Here is a 24,975-nt window from a genome sequence, read left to right on the forward strand (position 1 = left end):
TAAATTGAATAAATAAATCGATCAAAATAGTAGTATATTTGATCGATTATAACGTAACTTCACTAATTTCTGTGGTGCTAAAAAATTTAATTTGAAGTTTCAATCTGACACATGGTCTGTCATATTTAAAAAAATAAAATACTATGTATTAGTTTTACAGTTTTAATTAAGATTATCTCCGTTTTGGCTTCTATGGGGATTATTAAATAAGTTGTGAATTGGCCACCGTATTTTGCAATATTACTTGAATATATTTCAGTAATACTTGTATATTTTTCAAAATGAACAGTCTTTCCCTTAGAATTTCCAATAATGGAATTAACTGCAAGAAAAGTGAATCCAAAGTACCTCTGTTTTTTTTCAGTAACCTCCAGGATCAGAAATTTCGTAAGAATTTTCTTCACTTATACCATCTCTTTAGGTGCACTATCTAGGGTTATATTAACCTACATCATTCATGAAAATATGTTTTTAAATTTCAGGTTCGGAAATAAAGAACATCGACGATTTTATTAATGCTAGCAATGTCAGTATACAATTAGAATTCATAAAAAGTGGTGCAAATTTTTTAAATGAAGATCAGTGTAATAATATTGAGGCTTCTAATTTTATAAAATTATTGGTTGTGATATTTCTTGATGCTCCATTGAAACACCCACTGAAAAATGCTTGTGCCAGGTAAGTAGCTCCTTAAACATTCAAATTAATTGGTTTCATTAAATTAATAAATTAAATTTCTCGGTGAAAGTTCATTATAAATTATAGAATACAATTTTTAAGGAATGGCAGGTTTAATTTTTTATTTACTTAGTTTAAAAATCGGTTTTATCCCTTTGCAGCAAAGTGGGAATGTAGCCATTTTCATAATTCACTTGTGTGTTTATAAATTTATATAAACCACTTTAATATTGAGTTACACTTTGACCGGTTTCGAGGTTACTACCTCATCATCAGGAATTAAACTAACTTATAATTACTCGCGTTGCTATTTATATTATAAAATATTGTATGAAAGAGACAGGAAAATGAAAGGAAGAGAGAGAAAGAAGATAAAATGAATCATAACGGGAATATTTTTAGAAGAGGACTCTAAGTTAAATTTAATTGATTATTTGAAGTTTTTGATTAATGGCTTTACTAATTTCTAATCGTTCTAAATTGTCTAATGAAAACCATTTTTATTGACATGCAAAATTTCTACACCCATTTCTTGATTAAAATCATGGTTTTTGGATATAAAATGATTTGCGAATTCTGAAAAATTATTATTACTAAGACATCTTCTATGTTCTTTGATTCTAACTTTAAATTTACGTGCAGTTTTTCCAATACAGAAATTTGGTTTGTACAAATTTATAATCATATAAGTGTAAAATGTCATACCACAAAGTGAAAAATGTTTTTTATAACAATAATATTTTCATAATTTTTCAGAAGAGATGATTTTCTGTTTTGGATATACAAGAAACCAATACTAATTATATTTTTAAGCCTTCTTTAATTATTCTAAGATTAATTTTGTGCACTTCAAAAATAAGTATTATTTCAATTTAAAAAAACACAATTTTGAAATGTCTCTCCGTTTTTTCTACCAAAATGTACAGTTATTCGTTTTTGAGGTTTCTGAGGTTTGGAACTGCAAGTGTCTGTTTTTGAAAGGACGTTTACGTTCAATACTCATAATACAATGATAAAAGAGAGTTTAAATTCAGTATTGGGATAGAAATACATTTTTCTTTTATTCTTTTACTAGTAACACTTCCTCTAAACTCTAAAAATGACAAAGGCACTCTTATATCGGCGGTTGATTTCGAACTCTTTAAAGATGACGAAGATGACTTAATAACGGCCGCCATTACATTTTAGGGCTCACAATGTATGGAATGTCTGTTTTTGATATATATCTTTAGTTTTTATATTGAGAAAACTATTTTTCTGTCATAATCAATAAAAAAAAACCATTACTAAATGTTATTAAATATTTTTATATAACCACTTACCATTTTTTCTATGTATACCGGTTCGAGACGTACCTGTCTTTTCGTCAGGACACCAATTAAACCAACATGCAAAACCCTCCCTCCATTCCCTCCACCTTATATTCAACTATTTCTCAAACAACATAGAATATTTTCATAATTTAATCAGTGCGTATTTGTCCTAATTAGTGCATGTGTTTATTAAAATGCATCTCGTGTTGGTTTTATATTTTTGTGCAACAACTATGGTGAAGGTGTATATTGGGTTTTGCATGTTGGTTTAATTGGTGTCCTGACGAAGAGACGGGCACATCTCGAAACCGGTAGACATAGAAAACTTGGTAAGTGGTTATATACAAATATTTAATAACATTAATAAAATTTGACTACAAAGTTAATACTTTGAATATTAATTTAAAAAACCCACTTTGAAAAAATGGCAACTATCCATTTTTGATGCTTGAGTCCTCATGTATAGTCTATGAAATTGAAGCATGTGTGACAAGTCATAAGTCCTGTAAATACCTTGACTTCCATACTCCCTGCTCTAATATGTTCTCCATCTCTTTTCTGATATGGGTGGAATATAAACTCTGTTAGCTTATGATTGTATAAGTCACTACATAAATCTGTTCCAGAATATCTAAAAGAACTGTGCATTTCAAATCAACTTTCTAACAGAAATGTTACATTTAGATCAACTATTTCTATTCGGATATAAAAAGTCAGTATACTTGTACGCAACTAGCACACTAAATTTAGTAAACGCACGTTTATGGTTGCAGACCGTATGGCATAGAATCGTCGTCTATCTTTCAACCAAGTGTATCTTGTTTTTTGGCAAAATTTAGTTATGAATATTTTAATAAAAATTATGTTATGTTTGTGGAATAAATGGGTATCCCAGCAAAATACAGTAGGATTATTTTTAAAGGTGAAAATTTTCCAAACAAATTCTTTAAAAGTCGTCTCAAAAATTTAAAAATTCAAGATACACCTTTTTAAAAGATGGACGACGGAATGCTTTCCCAGCGGAAGTGCGTAACTGTGAGAGTGAATTAGTTTCAGAAAAAACTTAAAACCCGTAATATTCTCTAAATCAAATAAATCCGTAGCATGTGATTTTAAAATAAATTGCTTTGATTAAATTATAAAATCTAAGTCAAATCAGAATCAATATTTATGCAAACACTTTGTAAAGTGCCCTTGATGTATATTACGAAAATGGCGCTAAATAATTTAAATAATAATGATATTGTTGTTGCGCTCTTGAAACCGGCCATGTGTTTTTTTGCAAAAATGCTCTGGGAAAACAATAAACATTGCAGGTTCAATGGAAATACCAGATTTTAAATAAAATAATATGTATATATCGTTGCCTTGATTTGAATACAACGTAAGTCTCTTTTTTCTGTCTTTGAAATTATGATTGAATATTTTCACTGTACAAAATAGCATACATCTCTGTAATTTGAAATAATAATATTGTTGATAGATAGAGATAAAACACATTTTTCAAATAATGTGCATCTCGAAGAATATGTATATTCCTTGGAATACCACATAAGTCAGTGGGTAATCAGTAGTACAGTAATTAAAAATATTAAGTAAAAACTCCCTTGGGAGGAGATCCAGCCAGTCTGCAAGCATTTGGACATATTCAAAACATTGTTGAAAAAAAATCTACTAAAGTTTCATACAAAATGACTGGTTGTGGAAACCTGTAAAGTTGTCGTTTAGTGACTAACGCTGTATTAAAATCAAGGTCAATTATGTAATAATATGGAGTAATGAAAATACACAGCTGGCTAAAGGAACCAATGTGTTGGTTGTTTGCCATTTTTTTAGCAAAAAAACTCTTTCAATGAAATTAATGCGCATAGCCAATTTCATAGGCGCATCAACTTGTACATACTTAAAGCAAACATTTTTCGATGCAGCTGGCTCTAACCCAGAGATTTCATCTTCCATATTGCAGAATTCTCTCATCTAGAAGTTCCGACTGTGCAATTATTGAATCAACTATAACAAATGAGATTTTAAAACGAATTTTGTCTTTGAAAAACTGTGATGACTTCAACACCCTCAATAGTCTCTGCAATGCTTTCAATAGCTGTTTTGAAAATTTCCCATCTGGTGTCCAAGGAATGCAAAATGCTGCAAGTGAAGTTCTTATGTTTTTTAAATCTACCCTTATTTCTTACACCGAGAAAATGAGGTAAGTTTATTTTTACTCTTACATTTTTTAAAACTAGTTTATTTCTATACCATATTTATCGTTTATGCGTCTTCCTATTTAATTTGTATTATTTTTTCTCCTTTATATGTTTAACTAGATTTTACATGCGGCTTCGCTCGCATGATATTAGGGAGAAATTAGTTTTGTCGTTTAGCTATAAGAATTTTCCCAGTGGAATGAGATGTTTTTTCGGGATAAAAATTATCCTGCATCAATTGCCAGTCTTCCAACTATCACTTGGGGAAAAATACGATAGTCTATTAGTCTATGGTGACGAAGCATAATTGTTCTGTTTAAATATTAATGGAGTGTTTTTAGGATGAAAATTAGCACATGATACTTTTCAGTTCTCCAGCTATTCCTATGCAAAAAATCACGTGGATAGGTCGCTCCATTGTGACATGAAATAAATACAAAAAAACAGAAAAACACCCTTTCACATTTATAATATTGATTGATGATCATTATTATTCCAGATATATTATTTTAGTCTTGTAATTATTAGTAAATATTTGTATGAAACCACATACTGACTTTTCTATGTCCATTTTTGAGCCTTATCCGTCTCTTCGTCAGGACACTAATTACCTACACTACATCCCACTATTCACCTTCACCTTAGTAATTGCAAAAAACATTATACCGTTGTTGACTCCTGGAGTTATTTAATAAGGTATTTATTTATTTAATAAACGCCCAGAGGGCTCTTACAATTTACAGTTAAAAGTACATAAAGCATTATAGAAAAAAACATAAAATAAAATCATAAGTATTACACTTAACATGCAATCAATTCTAAAACATTAAAAAGTAATTAAAATGAAGATGAGTAGAGAAACACATTAAAAATAGGAGAATTGAGGGGATGGCCATTCGATGGATAGGATCGCTAATTTAATAGCAGCAAGAGTGGTGTGGAGCAAGTCCAACAGCTCAGCATAATTGTTAGCTGTTTTGTAGATGCGTGGCAGAGGAGAATGGTGGGTGAAGTTTGTCTTATTGTACCCACACTGGAACATGTGTTGAGTCTGGTGGTCCTTGTGGGTACACGAAAGTTTATCAGGGACAGTAGTTTTGGGCAATCTATTAGAGTGCATATCACTTTGTGCATTAGAGTGAGGTCATAAATTGTCCTTCTGGTGAAGAGCAATGGTAACCTCAACTCAGACATCAAAGTTTGGTAGCAAATTTCTACGATTATCTTTATTATTTAGTAATAATTGACCAGCATTGGTTTTTTATCTTCTTCACACCTATGGGCTTCTGCCATCCTGGAATTGATGTGGGAGGAGGCAAGAGCACTGGCTAGTGATAGGATCTCCTAGAGCCATCTGGTAATGTCCCATGCTCCACTTAGGAGGGGACGTAAATAATTTTCCCAATTTATTTTCAGGAACGACTGTAAGATGTCTCCAACTGAGAAAATGGAACTGTACACCTTCATCCATAATACTTTTCGAGTAATGATTTCCATTTTACAAAAATATGAAATTTCGTCAACAGTAAGTTTAAATGAAGATTTGTTGAAAAAAATATCGTCTTTATCCACATATTTACTCAACCATAACGATGTTCCGATGGATACAAAAGGACTCTGTTCAATGGCCCTGCTCATTATTCTGAAGCTCAGGTTTGGGCCAGATGCTTGGATCTATGTGAGTTTGTAAAATAATTTGTCAATTTATAATCTTCAAACATTTTATTGATAATCTCTACAGTAAAACTATACTTATGACTAATATTTAGGCTTTTAAAAGTGTTGTAATAATTTCGGCGAATTGATCATGTCCAAACAAAATCCCAGTTAGTGAAGAATTCACATTCCTTATTTTCGCAATCCAATGAAATATATATGATGTTTTTCTGGATAACCTGTATTCTGTAAAAATATACAAAACACTTGATTACAAAGAGCTCTTTTCGGCAGCTTTTCTCGTTTGGTAACAAGCATTTTTTTATGTGGGCACCGCTAAAGAGATTTAAGTTATTAGATGCTGTAATGTGGTGGGCAAGATACCAATAGTAATATTTCGCTTACTTAATTTTCTATTAGTCTATGCAAAACCAACATCTATCCATTTTTAAACTCATTTTGAAGTTTGTTTACTTATTAGTTAATTATTTATTCTGTGGACAATGGAAGCAAATTATGTACTAGTGGAAAAGTGAATCATTTAAAAATAATTTTCTAGCGTGTATTTCTATGTCCAAGCGGATGAAGAATACAGTTTTTTGTGTGAAAAAGAACCAGAACCCTAGACGAGTGTTTACGACTCGATGGCTGCTCTCAGGTTAAAATCCTAAATAGGGAAATCGTGAGGAGATAAGTCTGCCTTCTTGTGGCAGTAATTGACGCTTTTGTCTATCATTCTCGAGGTCCTGGGTTTAATTCCTGGCAGGGTGGACATGAAATATTGATTTTAAAGGTGGTTTGAACTCCAATATTTTATTGTTCCTGGACTGGCACCTGTAGTGCAAAACTGATCACTTTACCTTCATATAACAGATTTGGCTAACCAATGCAGTGCCCTATGCACCACTGGGTGCGGAAAAGGAAATGATTATAAATGCGTCTTTACTTTGTGTGTGTAAAACTTTCCATTGCAAACCATGACCTTTTAAAAATATTGTCTTCTTTTCTAGCTTCTTCAAAATGTTTATAAAACTGAAGATATTTCCAATCATGCTGTATATACAGAAATCAAACAATTAAATCCAGAAACTGTTAAATTATACATTTGCAGTGCCATTATCAACATAATTGAAATTGATGAAACGGCAACCAAATGTGTTGGAAAAACTCCAGCATTAACATTTGTTTGTTTAAAACTTGTCGAACTTAGCGAACAGTAAGTCTTTTTATCATAGAATAAAGTTTTAATTTATTTGAACTAAAAGCATTGACATTTAATAAATAGGCACATAATCCCTTTACTAGTTACATTTAAAATATACCAAATATTTTTTTGCCCTTAACAATTTGAAAATCACAGAAATATATCTATTTGGTTTTTCAGTTGCAGTGCAATCAAAGTATGTTTGTATCACACTCGATGGCATATTTATGTGTAGCATCACCTCTAATCATGATAAAAGTCTGTCAATTTTTTAATTTACATTTTCTTCTCGCTTGTAATGCGTCTAATAATTACACGTCACTGCCTAAAAGTAATATATTATCATGTCACATCTTACAAAAATATTTACCATTCCTATTGTATTATTTTCTTTTTTTAGATTATCAGTTGACACCACCACAATTCTCGGTGTCGCTAGAACAATGTTATCTATTTCCCGCCTTTTGTATAAAGTTCTAGATTTGAATATTTCCATAAAAACATCTGCCTCCATTTTGAATTTTGTTTGGTCCCATTTGGAATATTATGTGGATAGTGTCCGACATCTGTGCACTCAAATTCTCACTAATATTGTCAAACTGTCAGTTATGTTTGAAACAAAAGGTAGCTATATGTTTCCATTTTTTTATTTGAATCTTTTAAGTGGCAAATAAAATTCGTTTCGATGTATTAAATTTGTTTTTGTTTCAGACAACACTTTATTGTCAAATGAAGTTTTCTCTTCTGTGATAACGTTACCAAAAGATCGTCATTCAAAATATAAGGCTTTGGCTACACTCGGATCTGAGTATGGTTGTATTTATCTTCTCAATAAAATTCCTAATCTTGTTGAAGAATTACTATCAGCCATCAATAACGTAACCGTCCCAGCTAATGTAAGTATATTTCTGAAGAAAAACTTCTACTAAGGATTGATGATTTTAATTGCAATTCAGTTTAAGTTACAAAAATTGTACAACTTGCACAAAGTTCATGCACGATTTATCAGGCCCGTACTGCAAAACTTCAGAGGAACATTTTTTTATGATTTACTTTTTAAAATATCTTAATTAATTTTTCGGAAAATTGCATTTTTTAATGAAAAAAAAACTGAAAATGTTCCTCTGAAGTTTTGCAATCTGGCCCTGAGACACCGTGTATTTACATTAATATGTTTTTCTTTATTAATTGCATTTTTACTATACTGAGTAGACACAACAGCTATCCTCTTTTTTATAAATCTATGATTTTCTTCCATATTTAATATTTATTTACTAACACCCGAAGAGCCTTTACATATACAGAAGTTAAAAACAATTTACGAACATAAAATACAATTTAAAATATAAAAATAAAAAGCAAACGAAAATACTCTGAACTCGATTATTAATCAAAAATTTTAAGAATAAATGGTTCTCGAGGTTTGATAAAGTTATAGCAAATAATCTATTTTTAGTCATCAGTGTGTCATCATTGAAAAAAAGTGGTATAAAATATATTTAAGTTATTATCATATTAGAAATGCGATCTCTCAGGTAAATGAGTGGTAAAACTATATCCGATAGATGCACAAATGTCGAGATTCGTACATAATGTAAGGCTGAGATAAGGTTTATCGACAAAATCAAGAAAGGAGCTCTACGTTGGTTTGGACCAAGATGTACCATGCAAATATTAATGGATGCAGAAATAGAAGAAGACCGAGAAAGACATGGCATGACCAAATTCAGCAAATATTTGATGATGGACACGTCAAAAGTCGGAATAATCGCCCTTATAGAGGAACGACATGGTGGTTTGTTTGTTTTGTTTTTGTTTGTATCATATTATCTCCTTTATATCTCAATGGAGAAGGAGAAGGGAATGTTCAAGATCACCAAGTAAAAGAATTGAAGAAATATGGAAACTCAGAATCAGGCAAAATTGTGAATTTTACCGTATACTATTAATAATTTTTATTCTAGTAAAATGGCTTATAGTTCAGAGCCAATACTACCATATAAAAAATTTTAAAACATGTCTAATTTGATCCAGTTGATGAAATTCTATCTCTGTTGAGATTTTAATATATTTTAATAAAATCCTTCAAGGCTTGAATTCAGTACCTATTTGTTTACAAGGATTTGATTATTACAATATTGTTAATCAGTATACAGTGTTGATATTTTCACTTAGAAACTACTGTGATTTATAATTTTTAATGCGTAATTATTTTCAGGTTTCATTTGCATTTGAAACGTTGATGATAGAACATTCTAAAGAAGTTTCAATGGACATTTTATTCAGCACTTGGATCAGACCTACTCTTAATGCCGTAATCACATTTAAAGATGAAGAGGACAATGTTTCATCGCCAACATTAACCATTCTAGAAGACATACTGACTAAAGCCGTCAAATTGAACTCATCAATAGTGCCTCTTATGTAAGTTTGCATGACTTAAAATAAAACATGGCGGTACATATTTTACAATTTTGCCAGTGATCTGTAATTACTCAAATATTCTAGCTTTTACATTAATTGCTAATATAACATTTACATTAGTTAGTAAGATTTATTAATGGAAGTTCATTGTAATTTATAAAATATTTTTTTAAATAAATGACTGGTCGACACTTTAATCCACTTAGTTTGATAGGCCAATTACTGGTTTTATAGCTCTTGCGGCAACGTCAGACTGAAATGGTTTTTAAGAAGTTTAAATTATATATCGCCTGTTGAGAATCATAGTGACGAAAGTCTGAATTGAATAATATATAGAAAATAGCATTTCAATCAGATTCTCAAAAGTACAGACATAATATTGTATACGTTTAAAAGAAAAACATATAATGTGTTATGGTTTTGTTGTTTTGAATATTTTTTTAAACTTAAAACTGCAACCAAAATAAAATAAAAAAATTATGAAGTTAAGATCAATATTGGGAAATAATTTGTTAAATTTTACAAACAAAAGATAAAAATATTAAATTTAAGGTTATATTTTATATAAATCATTAATTAATATGGATATAATAAACATTTATATTAATGGCGGCCTCCATGGTGCAGTGGTTAAGATGCTTGTCTCACACACGAAAGGTTCCGGGTCCCGGAACACATAAATTAAATGTGATTTTTCTCAAGCCTGGGTATTCTGTGCTGTTACTCACCACTGTTATTGGGCCCTGCGGTTTGTTGTGGTGCAATTTAAAAACCTTACCACTTTTGCAATAAAAATAAAGTACAATTTTTTTTTTAATTTAAAAAAAAATAAATTATATGCTTATTTTCTTTTTGTTCATTCAGGATTCCCGCCATTCTGGAACAGAACACTTTAAACGGTGATATGATGAGCGATGGGCAGCTCAAATGCATACTAATATGTCTTCACGTTGCCAGAAAAATGGGTATTTTTGATACTAAAAAAACAACCGATCAGCATATCGAAAATAGTAGATGGAAAAATGTGATCGAGTATGATTTATTACAAAGTGCAATGACTCATCGATTGTCCGAGGTAAGAATAACAAGTCTCCACATCTTTACAGACATTTTAAGAGACATGAAATATTTTTTCATCTCTTTAGTGCGTTAGGCAAGCGTTTTGGGGCGCGGGCCAGACCTTGAAACGCGGGCGCCTCTTGCATTTTAAGGTCTGACCACTTACTTCGTTTGCGGGAAAATGAAACCAGTTTGAAACCAATCATAAATAACTCTAGAAAATACAAATGATTTAGCTAAGAAGTGTGGAGATTAAGCCTCTGTCAAAAAATATGCAACATTATCACAACTCAACCTGGCTGAATATTGTTTTTATATTATGTGCAGTGAATGTCAGTCACTTAATGAAAAGGGGTGGGAATATGCAATATACACGTTTGTAAATTAATGTGAGCGTATTTTTCCCCCTCCCTTGTAAGAAATTGTCTGTTTTTTTGTGCCAACTGAACCTATGGTACGTACAGTTCTAGTTATGTGGGTTTTCTTCAATAGCTTTTAATATTTTTTTACTGTGTGTATATTGTTTTTTAGATTAGAATAATGGCATTTTCTCTTATTGTGGACTCTCACAAAACTACTGAAAGCTATTTGAAAACAGAATTCCAATTGGTATTAATATTTCTAAAATATAACATCAATGTTCAATCACCCGCTGTACGACAAAAGACTCTCTCGCTCGCCAAAAAGGTAAGAAGCTTCAAACATTTTCCCATTCAACATATTTTATAATAATTCCTTATTTTCACTAGATAAAATTCTTTCAGATGGTAAAGCGTTGGAAAGACAGTTTTGACGTCGTGCTAAGAAATGTAGAAAGTTTGCAAAATAAGATAATCGCTTTGCTAAGCGGAGAGAAGATAGTGAAAATTGTTTTAGTTAAGGTTACTGATGCTGTCTACAGTGCAATAGCTACAAGAAATATATATATTAAGTTTATTAAAGATTTGTGGAAATTTAGCATTGAGAATATTTTTCCCGGAGCCAATTATAGCCGTAGAAATATGTCCTTGCAGATTTTAGTCTGGTGTCAAGAAATGAAATCCACAAACATTAAATGGTAAGTAAATTAATCCTTTCCGCTGTTCCTCTTTGCTTATTTTTTTTCTTCATTTATTGTAGTCTGTTCTCTTCTAATTGTTATGCCCCCAAGGAACCCTTGAGCAATGGTTCGATTATTATTAGGGTATAATACACTCCAATAGCCAGAGTATTTGCATCTTAAACATAGTTTAGTTGATGTGAAAGATCTTAATATCTAATATATGTGAAATAAGAAACTATTTCCACTTATTCAATTATTTTCATTGACTTGTGAAATCGGTTCTATGAGAATACATAGCCCCACAATTTCATTTATGCATATTTTTTCAGGGAATGGAAAACAGACTACTTAAATTCTCTGGTACATTGTCTAGAAGATAGCTACGAATGTAATAAACAATTGGCTGTAGAGCTTCTAATGCATTGCCCTGACTTATTTTCCCAAAAAACTTCTTCTGAACTATTTGAAGAGGCTCTGACGGCAGCATCAAGTGTAAAACCAACGGATTGTATCTCTTCAGCATACAAGTTTGAACTGCTTACAAATTTTAACAATTGTATATTACCCGTCTTACAAAATGACGTGAATCTTAGGTATTTATACGCTCTTTAATGTTTTTTATTCAAATTTATTGCAGCACAGGGAAAACATTTACTTAAAGGGAAAATGGAAGTCTACGCACAGGGTCACTCAAAATATAATTTTATTTTAGATTTTAAAGTGCATAATTCTGTGGTTTGAATCTGAAAGGGCCAATATGATTACCGTTACAATAATAAAAATACTGTTTTACATTTTATTCCACTTATATTTTATAACTTTCACTACGATGAAAATTATTAAATATTAAATAATTTAAAAAATCCAAATATGAAATTGTAATACCTGTATTTTACCTTCCGAAACGTCAAATTATGCCTTTTTTTTAGGGATCAAGTTCCATTTGAACCACAATACCTCATCATATCAATTCTTATCAAAAAATTATCTGAAGAAATGAATGTCGCCTGCAAAAATATTTTAGTTGCAGCGGCCAAAGGACCCCTTTACGGATTATTGTTTTGCATACGACATCTCCTAACATCTGTTGACTTTAGGTAAAAACATTTAACATAACTGCAGATCTCAAAATTTTATCAGGAAAAGCAATGTCGTCTGTCAAAAACTAGTAGACACCAAATTACATGTAGCTTGGTTCTGATTAGTTATGACAAGACCACAATGTTCTATTTCATTACTGCTGTTCTTTAAGTGTTACCATAAGAGGAAAGCCATAATAACATCACTGCTCTCATTTTCTACTCTTTTTTGACAGATGGAATAACTACTAGAAAATAAATTTCATAGCAAGATTTGTACTCCACGAATCAATTGAGGACCGTGCATGAAAACGGGGGCAGATCCAGATTGAAAAAAGTTTGAGAAATTATAAAAAGCTGTTTTAAAAAATAATGGTCATACCTGGAATTACCAATTATTCACAAAATTAAAATATACATATTTTCACATATTATAGTATTGTTTTTAAAGTGATTATAGCTTATTTAAAACTTAAGGATTGGTTTAAACTTTGTATTCGCCCTCGTTTTGTACTAAAATACACAAATTTGACTACCGTTTTAAGAAATATAACTATAGTCCTTAAAATATAGCTTGATTGGAATGACAGCTGTCAAACTAATTTCCTTAGTGATGGGAAATTACTGATCACTGATCAAATCGATTTTATCAATTATATCATGCAATCATGAAACTCTGTTTCCGAAAATTGATATAAAAAACGAAAAAACAAGCCTATTATAGTGTGTTTAACATAATTGTTCACCAAGAAATGAGACATTTATACTTTTTTCATGAACAACATCAAACTAATAATTTTTTCATTTGATTTGTTTTATCCCGTTTTATCTAACGTTTTTGCAAAATGATGTAACCTTGTAAGAATGTCGTTAATAATTAGGTTTATTTTAGTTTTTTTTTTAGTTTTAAAGCTAATTTTATATATTAATGTTGATTTATGTTTCAAGCATTGTAATAAAAAAATTAATTAACTCGCCAGATACAAATGATTTTTCATGTGTCAATATAAATCAATATAAACTCCTTTGACGTTACTACAAAGTTATGACGTCACTTTTTCTGACAACTGTCATTCTAATCATGTTACATTTTAAGGACTATAATAAAATACACAAGAAGAAATTGTTTTTTTTTCAATCATAATATATTCACTCTACCTTGATCATTGTTTGTTGTAAAAAAGGGGGCAGCTCCGGATCTGCTTCCATATTGCACCATACATAGTGGCAGATACAAATTTCGCAATTGCTTTCTTGTTTTTCAACGAAATTCACTCTCCTGTGCATTAAACGATAGCATTTTTATTTTACATATAATAAGTATAAAAAAAATAATCTGCCTCCCTCTGCATGCAAGGTCCTCATGCATTATAATTTGTCCTGGAGATTTTTGCGTCACTATAAAACCAGCGGACATTAATAATCCATCGATCTTGCGCATTATTATTTTTAATATGATTATTTTCAGTGTTATTGCATCAAGCAATCAGTGGTCCGTACTTCTCAACCAGTTGATCAATATGTCTTTTGAGGTAAATGAGATTGTGGCGCCCATAGTGAACAATTCCTCTCCCGAAGGACACCTGCCGATGGATTTCAACGCTGGTCCAACACTCGGTAAGGGGAGCGGAGTACAACTGAGCGATGGTCAGAAGGTTACCGCACAAATGGTGCTACTGTGTGCTTGGAGATCTGTTAAAGAGGTAAGAATAAAATACAGGCAGCCTAAAAAAATTCTATACACGAATTCAACCAATGAAAAATAAACTATAATATAGATATATTTTTCTGTGGATATGGGGTTGTTTGAGTGCGTGTTGTATTGGGCGAATTCTGTGAATGTTTCCTAGATGTATAGGAGTTTTGTGTATTACTACGTTCTTCTTCCTTTTGAAGCGAGATCTGGAAGTATGGTCGCGCTCCCAATTTGGAACTAACACTTACTTCACTGCCAACTAGAATAATGACGTATTACAACAGAGACGAAGAACATTTTAGAAATGGTAATACAGAAGTCTAGCCATCTACAGGGCTTATGACCTGTCAATGGCGGGTTTAAATGGCCACTTTATGGGCACACTGTAACATTCACCATTCTGCCCAAATTTGAACATCTGTATTCCTTCAATTCTTTCATCTGTTGATGTTTGTGAAATTAAAGAGCTGAAACCTTTATAAATGCGGGTGAGATTCATCTGATTGAATTATTTCACCGACATACTAGGCAACGCCTGAAAATATTTTTCAATTTTTACACTTCTTCTTGGACCAAGTGGATTTCTTCTTCGCAGTCTCAATCCTGGAGATTGATTTGTAGCAAAGTCCTGCATCTCGTCTTCCATTCCATTCTCTGCAGCCCTCTTCACCTCGGTATATAGGGCGCAGTTCAAATTCTGTAAGGTGGATTTATCAACAATGTTTTGAGTTTGTCAAAAATTTTCGAAACTCAAACAAAAAAATAATTTGGACACACATACTGACCGTATGTATTTGATTGATCAGATTGATATAACTGCAGCATGGGGTACAACGAAAGCTTTTAAAGTTTTTGTGTTTTGTTATGTTCACAGTTTGATTGTAAAGAAATATTAATTTTTTGATTAATTAGTTTTTTAAAATTTACACAAAAAACACACTAGTCTTTATAAACAGTTTCGGGAAAGAGGTGGGCGCTTTCATTGTAGATATGAGTAGTTAGCAGGTATCTACTTTTGTTCATGTTTCAGGAGATGGTTTTTGGTTTGTCTACAATATGTGAATCTACATGTGGGTATGTGCATGTATGCATATGTATGTGTATTTGTTATCTGGCATAAGATCTATTTGAAATGTTATTCTTACATAAAATTGTATGCACATACATGTTTATTAGGTCGGGATCGGTGGAACGTTAATATTGGAGAAGTCGAATTTATTGATTCACATGTACAATATTTTGTTTGTGTCCATGTGAATGAAGAATATAGTTCTGTGTGTGAAATTGATCCAGAACCTTGGACGAATGTTTTTGACTCGATGGTTGCTCTCGGGTAAAAATCCTGAATAAGGAAATCGAGTGGAGTCCACGTTGTTGAGCAGTGGTTGCCTTGTTTGTCTGCCGTTCTTGAGGCCCTGGGTTTGATTCCTGGCAGGATGGACGTGAAATATTTATTTAAAAGCTTTATTGAACTCAATATTTTATTTTTCCTGGATTATCACCTGAAGTGTAGTACTGATCATTTTACCTTAATGTAACATAGCAATATTTTTTTATACACTTTGTTTACAGGTTTCATTACTATTGGGTGATATTTCAAACCAAGCCGTTATTATCAAAGGCGAATATGAAAACAGTGATGTATCTCCTCATGGGTCGGTCAGCGAAAAGACTGTTCTAGAAATTGGCGATCATTTTACAAAATTACTTTCGGAAACAAAACACCGTGGGGCTTTTGAACAAGCATATTTAGGATTCTCCAGGCTATGTTCGAGGTATTTTAAAACATTATTTTAGTATTGATTGTTACTTATATTTATAATAATGCCATATTTTACACTTCAAGGGCACATTTGGATTACGTAATCAATAGATTAACCCTTAAATTAGTTATCCTAAACTATAACGCATTTTAACGAAATTGGGTTTGAGTAGATAAATAAACAAGTTTTCTGATAATATTTATTTATACTTTTACATGTTTGTATTCTATTTTTTATACAGAATAATGTTCCCTCACTGGGGTGTCCGGTGCCGAGGGAAACATTGTGTAAAAAATGTGAAACATGCCTTAAATTAGTTATTTAACAAAGTTAACATAATAATAATAATACGTAATTAATCTCATTTACCTAATTATCATTAACATAATAAACAATATAAACTAAAACAATCATAACAAACATAACCAATTTATACAGACCAATAGAATAAATTTCATAAACAGTACACATTTTTTTTATCAATATTCCTACAGAGATGAGGTAGAATTTTTTCAAATTCAGGATTATCGATATTCGAGCGTTTACAGGGCTTATGACCTGTCATTGGCTGGGTTGAGTGGCCAGCAGATTTGTGTATGTACAAAAAATACACATACCAAAAAATAATGTTGAGTACACATTTTACCTATTTGGCTTGATCCACTCATCAATCCGTGCGCAACCCACCTCCACTATCCATTTCTTAATAGCAATTTTATATTGAGAGTACTTACTAATTGTCCTTATGGATAATGGAAGTAAATTGTTAGAGTTAATGGGGTTAGAGTTAATTGTTAGAGTTAATGGGGGATTTACATCTTGGTTTGCGATCTCAAAAGGCGTGAAACAGGGATGTGTAATGTCACCATGGTTGTTTAATCTATACATGGACAACTGTATGAAAGAGATAGAATGTATGGGTATTGGAGCAAAAATGGATAATTTTTCAGTAAGCTGCTTGTTGTATGCTGACGATGCAGTTCTGTTAGCAAGCAGCAAGGCTGATTTACAGCAAATAGTCTCTAGAATGTATGATGTATGCCTGGAGAGCGAATTGGCGATGAACGAAAGTAAGTCAAAAGTGATGGTATTTGAAAGGGATAGTGAGGTTACTGACTGCATAATAAATGTAAACAACGAATGTCTCGAGCAAGTAGAAGAATTTGTGTATCTGGGAAGCACGTTTTCAAGAGATGGAAGAGTAGAAAAAGATGTTGAAAGAAGAGTGAATGCGGGCAACAAAATGAACGGAGCACTAAGCACAGTAATTTCTAATAAAAATATGTCAATCGAAGCTAAACTGGCAGTGCACAACGGAGTTTTAGTCCCAACACTTATGTATGGAAGTGAAACATGGAACTGGCAGAGGAAGGATGAAAGCCGAGTGAACGCGGTTGAAATGCGATCTCTTAGACGAATGTGTGGGAAATCAATGTATGACAGGGTTACGAATGATGAAATCAGGCGAGAGTGTAAATCTGAGACAAGTATAATTGATAAGATTAAGAAAGGGTCTCTGAGATGGTTTGGTCACGTAGAACGAATGGACGACGAGAGAATGGTAAAACAAGTATATATGGCAAAAATGAACGGCAACGTTAGACGAGGACGACTAAGGAAGACGTGGCATGATCAGATAAACCAAAATCTTAAGTCTGGTCATGTCAAAAGCAGACAGAACCGAAGGGCATGTATGACAAGATGTATGAATGTGGAAGAGGCTAGGAGTGTATGCCAGGATAGACGTGTGTGGCGGTCCATTCTCTCTGCCTACCCCTACGGAGAAATGGCGTGATGGTAGTAGTAGTAGTAGTAGAAGTAAATTGTACACTTTAACCGAGTAGTAGGCTAATCCTCTTTGACCGAAAGTTGTATTAATTTTTTTTTTTGCAGCATCAAGGTGGAGTATCTAGTAACTCTTGTATTTGTAACGGAAGGTAGAGAATAATGTTTATGTGCGTATAGTAACAGAGCTTTTACATAAAGTTGTTTTGTAGATTTTCGCAAATATACATTAACTATTTAAATTATTGTTGAGTCTTCAAAAATAGGAGTTTTCAGGCATTTGAACATCATTGTATAATGAGGATGAATGGAATAAAATATCTTGCTGATAATTTCATTTACCTTTCTGATCATTGTCTTTCGCTTCGCTCTTCTCGGGAGAGAACACTTTCCGTTCCTCAACATAGCACATCATATTTCAGCTATTCCTTTTCCGTTCAAGCTGCTAGACTTTGGACTAAGCCATAAATCATTTAAAAAATGCACTTTCTCTAGCCGCCTTCAAGAAACGCCTGAAACATTATTATATATCCCCAGAATCCTGAACTCTTTATACTAATACCAATATTTTTATCCCTTTTTCTTTCCTCGGTTCCTCTTTCTCTCTCCTTCCAAACTCATTATCTGATGCCACATTCCTCATCATTTTATGTATGTATCTTTTGATATAGATTTATGGTTTTTTAATACAAAATTTCGACCAACTCTTCTTTTGACAAGTCTGTTTTTTAGTTGGCTGGAAGATATTGCTTTTAGCAAGTTACTTTTAGTCCGCCAAAGTACTCATTCTTTGTACTTGAAGTTTTAAATAAATAAATAAAAAGCGCATGAATATTTTATTTTAGACTATGGAAATGCAATTCTGAAATATTGCACAATCTCCCTAGAATCTGGTTAGATGATCTGATTACGGCTATTGCTTTGGGAGATACAAAAAATTCTAAATTATGCGCAACAAGACGCAGTGCCGGGGTGCCATTCATGGTTCAGGTAAGAGTTGCTTTGAAATTACATTATTATCACTGACACTGACAGCAAAGTCCACTGAGATGCTGGACTTATTTCAAAGGGACCACTGGGTGTGGATGGGAAACTGACAATGATGATCTAATTTAGATACAATTGACATAGTGTTTTTTTTCTTATAATTTTTAGGCCCTCGTAACAACGGAACTACAAGTAAGTGGCCGTCCTCGGTGCTTTCAGAAATGTATGTCGACGTTACTTGATCTAGCAACGTTTGAAAATGCAGAAGATAAGAATACCGTTACGGTGGAGACACGCACACACTGCCTCAACATACTTCGAGCTCTATACAGACACACTGCCCTGGGAGAGTATGTAAATCCGTACGTTGCTGATGGACTCATGACAGCCATTACTGGATTTAATGGAGCTACATGGGCGGTTAGTAATTCAATTTTAATTAATTGCGAATGCGATTGTACATAATACAGTGCAATCCGGATATTAGAATCGCGGAAAATGGCTATTGTTGTCATAATCAGACAGTCCCAAATACATCTACATGTATTTAAATAATCTGCATACATATTGTGAACAAACTTCACCTATTGTTATTCGTTATAATAAATATAAGAGATCCCAGCAAAATGCATGTACGAGGTTTTCCTGCAATTTGAATTATTTAATACCAAAAAGAATAATTTCTTTTTTTTGGGCCCAAGTATGTTCAATGTCGTGGGTGAACATATTAAGTTCTCCAAAATAAATGCCACTTTCAGGAGAAGTGCACAAGTTCGGATTTTGTCTAAGGGAAGAGACCATTGCAGGAGACTGCTGCGAGACATTACATAGATGTGTGTGTTAAGATGTTTATTAAAATTTACATAATAATTTTTATTTTTAGTTTTCTTTAATAATATGCATGCTTCCACTTTTCATTATGTTGTATCCCAACTTAACACAGGGCTCTTGGCCTCATAGAGTTAGATGATATGATAAAATTTGTTTATACGAATAAACAAGTAAAAAAAAACAATTAAAAACAATACGTGTGAGTACAAAAGATGTAAATTCTTAGGAATTTTTACAAAATGATCTTGTTGTTTTAAACATTCTAAACATAGCGGTCTATGGACTGCACTGGCAACACCAGGCAGCCCACAAGAGAAAACTTAACACGCCACCCGCGCTACAAAACGAAAATTAACGAAGTCAGTCTTTCTCCGTTCAGCACTGATACATGTCAAGCACAATGTCGCAACCTACACTCATAAATTCAATTTATTTTATCGCAATGGCTTAATTCATTAAGTATTGTCTATATTTCATATTACCATATTCGAGCATCTGTTATAGCAACAAGTTAATTCTTAAATTCTACATGGGTACGTGAATGGGTTTTTACCAAGGTTTTTTCAAGTTGAAGCAGAATAGTTATATGGGGGGTCCGAAAGGGCAGTGTCATGGCGTATTGTCAATAGGTTCAGTATGTAATTGTGATTTTTACCATTGAAAATAAAGACGTACATAGTGTACTATTATTGTGATTTATCTCATTTATTTTGTGATCTTTTGAACTGTTGAGGTATATCATCTCGGTTTCCAATATAGGGCATCAACTTTTACCAAACATAAAACAGTATGAAGATTACATTCAGGAGTTGGTTAACTTTAATGAAAATAAAAAAACCATCAATTCATTTTTTTTTTTAAATAATTATTTATCATTTTCTGAATGTTGAAAATCGGATCAAAAGTTACAGGTCCAATGGTAATCACAAAACATAGATAACACTGATGCAAATTCATTTCTTTTAAATCCCAATCAGTATCAATAATAAATTATTGTGATATGATTCTTATGATTTTGGTTTATTAACTTAGCTAGAATTATAATATGTCAAATTGAAGAGAAAGTCACCAAATTTTCTTACCTGTTGAGCAGATTTCAATGTGTTCCCTTAGTCGTCTTGTGTACATCAAGTCAATATTCAGTCTTATCCTTTTGGCAGAATATGGCAGAAAACATGTGTGGCAAAACAACTCTATCTTTTTTTTTAAAGGGTCCGGATTCCGAACATGTGATCTTACATGCCTACAAAAATAGAAATCCATGGGGCTAAAGTCTGGTGACCATGGAGGCCAGGCAATCCACCCATTTTGTGAGATGCATCGTTGATGATATTTGTTAAGAAAGTAGCTGATGGCGATGACTTGTTAGACGTTATTTGTTTTAGTCGCTGATTTGTTAGACGCTGATGGATGCCCTGACATGTTTGTTTCAGTAAGCTTTTAGTTTCCAAGTTATTTGTCCCATTGGTGTATGTTATTTTTATGCAAGGTGTTCGGTTCACATACAACGGTATTCACACCCAACCCAAACAACCGAATAACCTTAGCAAGCCTCCACTCATTGAACTTTCTATGTGTACTAAAAACACAATGCACACATGCACTTGGAATGTTTGTCTTTTATTAAATGCATGACTCGTGTCTGCAGCTTGATTTGTTGTATAGCTATAACCAGTTGAAACCCCACTATTGTTTTTACAAATACACTGTAAATATTGTTTTATCCTTTAGGAGAGAAATTCGTCAACATTACTATTCAGCAGCTTGGTTACTAGAATATTTGGGGTACAGAGAAGTAAAGACAGCGACATGTTATGTATTAGAAATCGCATGACTGGAAGAATATTCTTCTTGCGCTACCCCAAGCTATATGATTTCATATTGGTAAGTTTTCAAATCATAATTATTCACATAGAGTTCTGTGTTAATAATACTAAATTATTATACGGGTATTCTGTGCTGTAATTAACAACAATTCACTAATTGGGTCTCTTGGCCTGTTGTGGTGCAAATTCTATAAAAGTAAACACAGTTTGTGCTGCCATTCGTGTTTGCAATATGGTCATGATTAATAATGACAATATCCGACAAAAGCCCTCCATATAGTTTGCCAAACTCACAGAGAAAGTAGTAAAATTCAATTCAAATCGCGGTTTGTGAAATGAGAAAGTTCAGTGATTGTTTTTTGTTAATAGACTATCAAACCAACCCAAAAAAATTTTGTTATTATTTTTGTGTATCGTATTATCATCGCTATGATGTTTTTTAATTTTGTAATTACACCGCCCGTGACATCATGAGTCCAAGTCAATGAGTTTTTCTGACATTTAAAAAGAGAACCTCGTACTTATGAAAAAATGCTAAACATAGCTTCCCGGACACCAGAAATCTATCACAACACATAATCGATTGGCTAAACAGCTGTTCAATCGAACGTTTTTAAGTAGTTCATTTTCATAAAAACATAATTTTATTAATTTTACATACATTTTTGAGAAGCTTCACTGCACAATTAAATGCTCTAATTTTTACCCCGTGGAAGAAAACATTTTTTACATCTGATTTCCCGTAACACTGAACTTGCTTATCGAAAATTTGAAAAGAGTAACTCGTTTATTGACAAAAAAAAACATTGCCGTTTTGTAAGTGCAAAACCGATTGGAAGACCAAACGAAGAAGATAAAACGAACTTTCGGGCATGTGGAAGGAGTGCTTTCACTAGTTTGGTGCAAATAAAATACGTAAAGGCTTGTAATTACATTATTTAATGATGAATGTATTTTTTTGTTACAGAAAGAACTTAGCGATGTGGATGCCAACATAGACACAAAGGACTTTTTAAAGCCTTCACTTTATCCTGTTTTGCTATTACTAGCCAGACTTTATCCATCCTCCTTGGAAGGAACCGATTCTAATTTACAGGTAGGCCTAGTAGACAGTTAAAATAATTCAGTTAATTTACCCATATTTACCCACATTAAACTCTACCAAGCTTCAGTCAGTTGTGTATTTTAAAAAGTATTTATTTGACTTTTTATACAAACGTGTTTCTTTTACATTAGTGGACTTATTGCCTTGTGGCAGTTTTCCAAGCAACCAGTAATAGGTCATTTTCTTTATTTTTCTTAGAGAGAAATGTCTCTCTTCGCCAAATTTGTTTTTTGAAAATCAAATATGTATGCAAAAAGGTAAACATATTTAAATATTTACATTTTTACCTCCTCATCTTTGATGGGAAGGAGGATAGAAAATCAGAGGTAGAAAGAGGTACATATGTTTAAGAAAGACATTTGAAATTAGGCATTGTAAAAATGTTAATGGATTATTTTTCTTCTCATTTTATTATTTTCTATTCATTTTATTATGATGTATTGTTATTAAATTTAATTTTTCTACTGATATATCTTGGTGGAACTGCATATTAATTATAATAATGAAAATAGGTATGTAGTTTAATTCCACTTTTATTTATAATTTTCATCAATGACCGGATCCCCAGACTAGTGATGATATCAGTCACAAAGAAACCCTGTCACTGGCACTTCCAAATTATAAGTGGAACTAAACTATATAAACACGTATTTTTATTATTATAATTTATTGTTTTTATTATTGTTTGGGTTGTCTTTCTCATCTCAGCACAGGACAAAGGTCCTATGGAGTTGGAACATAGTAAATTCTGCAATTCTTGTATTTTAAATTTTGTTAAAGTGCAAAATTTTATAAATGTCATTTATTGTGGGTGGGAGATGATTCCATAGTTGAGTCAAACTTTGAATGAATTCCTGAAGAAGGACGTATTGAAAGAACTATGTATTGTATTTTCTTCCTTTTTTAGCTTGTCATATACATACCGTACCTTCTAACTTGCTCTAAGAGTTGTGTACTGAAAACTAGGCAGCTGGCTGCCAAGGCAATGGTCCCACTTATTAGTCAAGACAGGTGAGTTACGTTTTTTAAGTATAATACATTATATTTTCATACATTATTCATCAGAGAAAGGGCTCTTCAGTTTTTCAGTCACTAAGAAATAAATCCTGTTCAGACCTTAATCACCCTCTCTATGATAATGGGCAAAGAATACAGAAAGTTGTCAACTTTAAATACTTTAAGTTCACATAACTCAGGGCCCGTACTACAATGCGAAGTTAAGTTTTATCTTAAATTTTATCTAAAAAGTAAAGTAAAATTAAGTTTTTTGTATGAAAAATAGAATATATATAAAAAAAAATTCTAAACATATTAAATTACTTTGAATTTTCATACAAATATACACGTTTTCATACATAGATACCGATGTTACTTTATATCTTCTCCAAACTACCGAGTTTTGAGAGTCCCTTACTCTTGAGGAGAATATGATATATAAATACACAGCAGCCTCCTTGTAAAACTCAACTAACTTGTAAAACTCAATTAACTTATAAAGCTCGTAAACAAATGGTCAAAAATTATATTTTTGCGTTTTATGTTAGGACTTACAATAATCTACATGTGTGTAAAACTCGTGTAATCGTATAGTGTTGCATTAAAAAAATAATAGATTGCAAAAAAGTATGTAAAAAAAACTTAGTTACAATTATTGGCTACTGAAGTAAAAACTGTTTGTACTCTCCCCTGAAAAAAAGTAAGTTTGGGATTTACGAGTTTTACAAGTTGACAATGTGCATTTTTTTTTTGTATGGTAATTAAAAAATTAATACAGATATTTAGAAGGTAAAATTAAAACACACATATTTACTTTTATTTCAGATATTTTTCGCATTTCATCATGTTAATAAATCTATTATGTAAAAAAGATATAAAAACAAATCACTGCCATGGAATTTTATTACAAGTAAGTTTTATCATTATTTTTTTAATTTGAAGATGAACAAAATAATAAAATCCATTGATAGTGATAAATACCAATTATTTAATATTTTTAGATACTACGCTTATTACAATCGATTTCCAAAGATGTAAAATTGGATCAATTCAAAACCGATGAAATAATGGACCTTCTTAAGGGTAGCAGATGGATTCTCGATAATATTTCTACAGAAAGGTGTTGCTTTGTTACAGCAGAGGCTTACGTTCAAATGATCACACTTCTCACAAACAAGTAAGGGATTTTATTTATGTTGAATACCTATGAGAACTCCCTTGAGATGGCCATCCCGCCAAAGCAGTAGTTTATTAAATATCAAATTATTGTGGCATGTTATGTATGATATTAATCACATCTGTTTATATCAGCGGTTCTTGACTTTTT

General features: G+C 32.1%; 1 protein-coding gene across 4 annotated transcripts in view; it reads left to right on the forward strand.

Annotated features, from left to right (window-relative positions):
- Positions 1 to 110: 110 nt before the first annotated feature.
- The window catches only part of THADA (Thyroid adenoma-associated protein homolog), a 29,876-nt gene continuing 5,011 nt past the window's right edge, over positions 111 to 24,975 (forward strand). The window contains exons 1-22 of one of the 4 annotated variants that reach the window (XM_088225569.1): positions 111 to 387; positions 483 to 678; positions 3,958 to 4,197; positions 5,612 to 5,873; positions 6,862 to 7,067; positions 7,456 to 7,679; positions 7,767 to 7,951; positions 9,274 to 9,479; positions 10,344 to 10,554; positions 11,070 to 11,225; positions 11,303 to 11,595; positions 11,910 to 12,173; positions 12,510 to 12,677; positions 14,128 to 14,362; positions 15,928 to 16,130; positions 18,749 to 18,893; positions 19,059 to 19,310; positions 21,453 to 21,605; positions 22,515 to 22,643; positions 23,560 to 23,663; positions 24,474 to 24,558; positions 24,650 to 24,825. In XM_088225569.1, the coding sequence (XP_088081695.1) occupies positions 282 to 387; positions 483 to 678; positions 3,958 to 4,197; positions 5,612 to 5,873; positions 6,862 to 7,067; positions 7,456 to 7,679; positions 7,767 to 7,951; positions 9,274 to 9,479; positions 10,344 to 10,554; positions 11,070 to 11,225; positions 11,303 to 11,595; positions 11,910 to 12,173; positions 12,510 to 12,677; positions 14,128 to 14,362; positions 15,928 to 16,130; positions 18,749 to 18,893; positions 19,059 to 19,310; positions 21,453 to 21,605; positions 22,515 to 22,643; positions 23,560 to 23,663; positions 24,474 to 24,558; positions 24,650 to 24,825 (4,199 nt within the window). In that variant the 5' untranslated portion in view covers positions 111 to 281. Of the gene's footprint in view, positions 388 to 482; positions 679 to 3,957; positions 4,198 to 5,611; positions 5,874 to 6,861; positions 7,068 to 7,455; positions 7,680 to 7,766; positions 7,952 to 9,273; positions 9,480 to 10,343; positions 10,555 to 11,069; positions 11,226 to 11,302; positions 11,596 to 11,909; positions 12,174 to 12,509; positions 12,678 to 12,895; positions 12,988 to 14,127; positions 14,363 to 15,927; positions 16,131 to 18,748; positions 18,894 to 19,058; positions 19,311 to 20,932; positions 21,416 to 21,452; positions 21,606 to 22,514; positions 22,644 to 23,559; positions 23,664 to 24,473; positions 24,559 to 24,649; positions 24,826 to 24,975 lie in introns of those variants that run through there. The other 3 variants (XM_088225575.1, XM_088225581.1, XM_088225592.1) reach the window with 3 other exon arrangements.

This window comes from Micrasema longulum, unplaced genomic scaffold (genome assembly GCF_059751315.1).
Source record: "Micrasema longulum isolate JH-2025_06_02 unplaced genomic scaffold, ASM5975131v1 h1tg000037l, whole genome shotgun sequence".
NCBI classification, from domain to species: Eukaryota; Metazoa; Arthropoda; class Insecta; order Trichoptera; family Brachycentridae; genus Micrasema; species Micrasema longulum.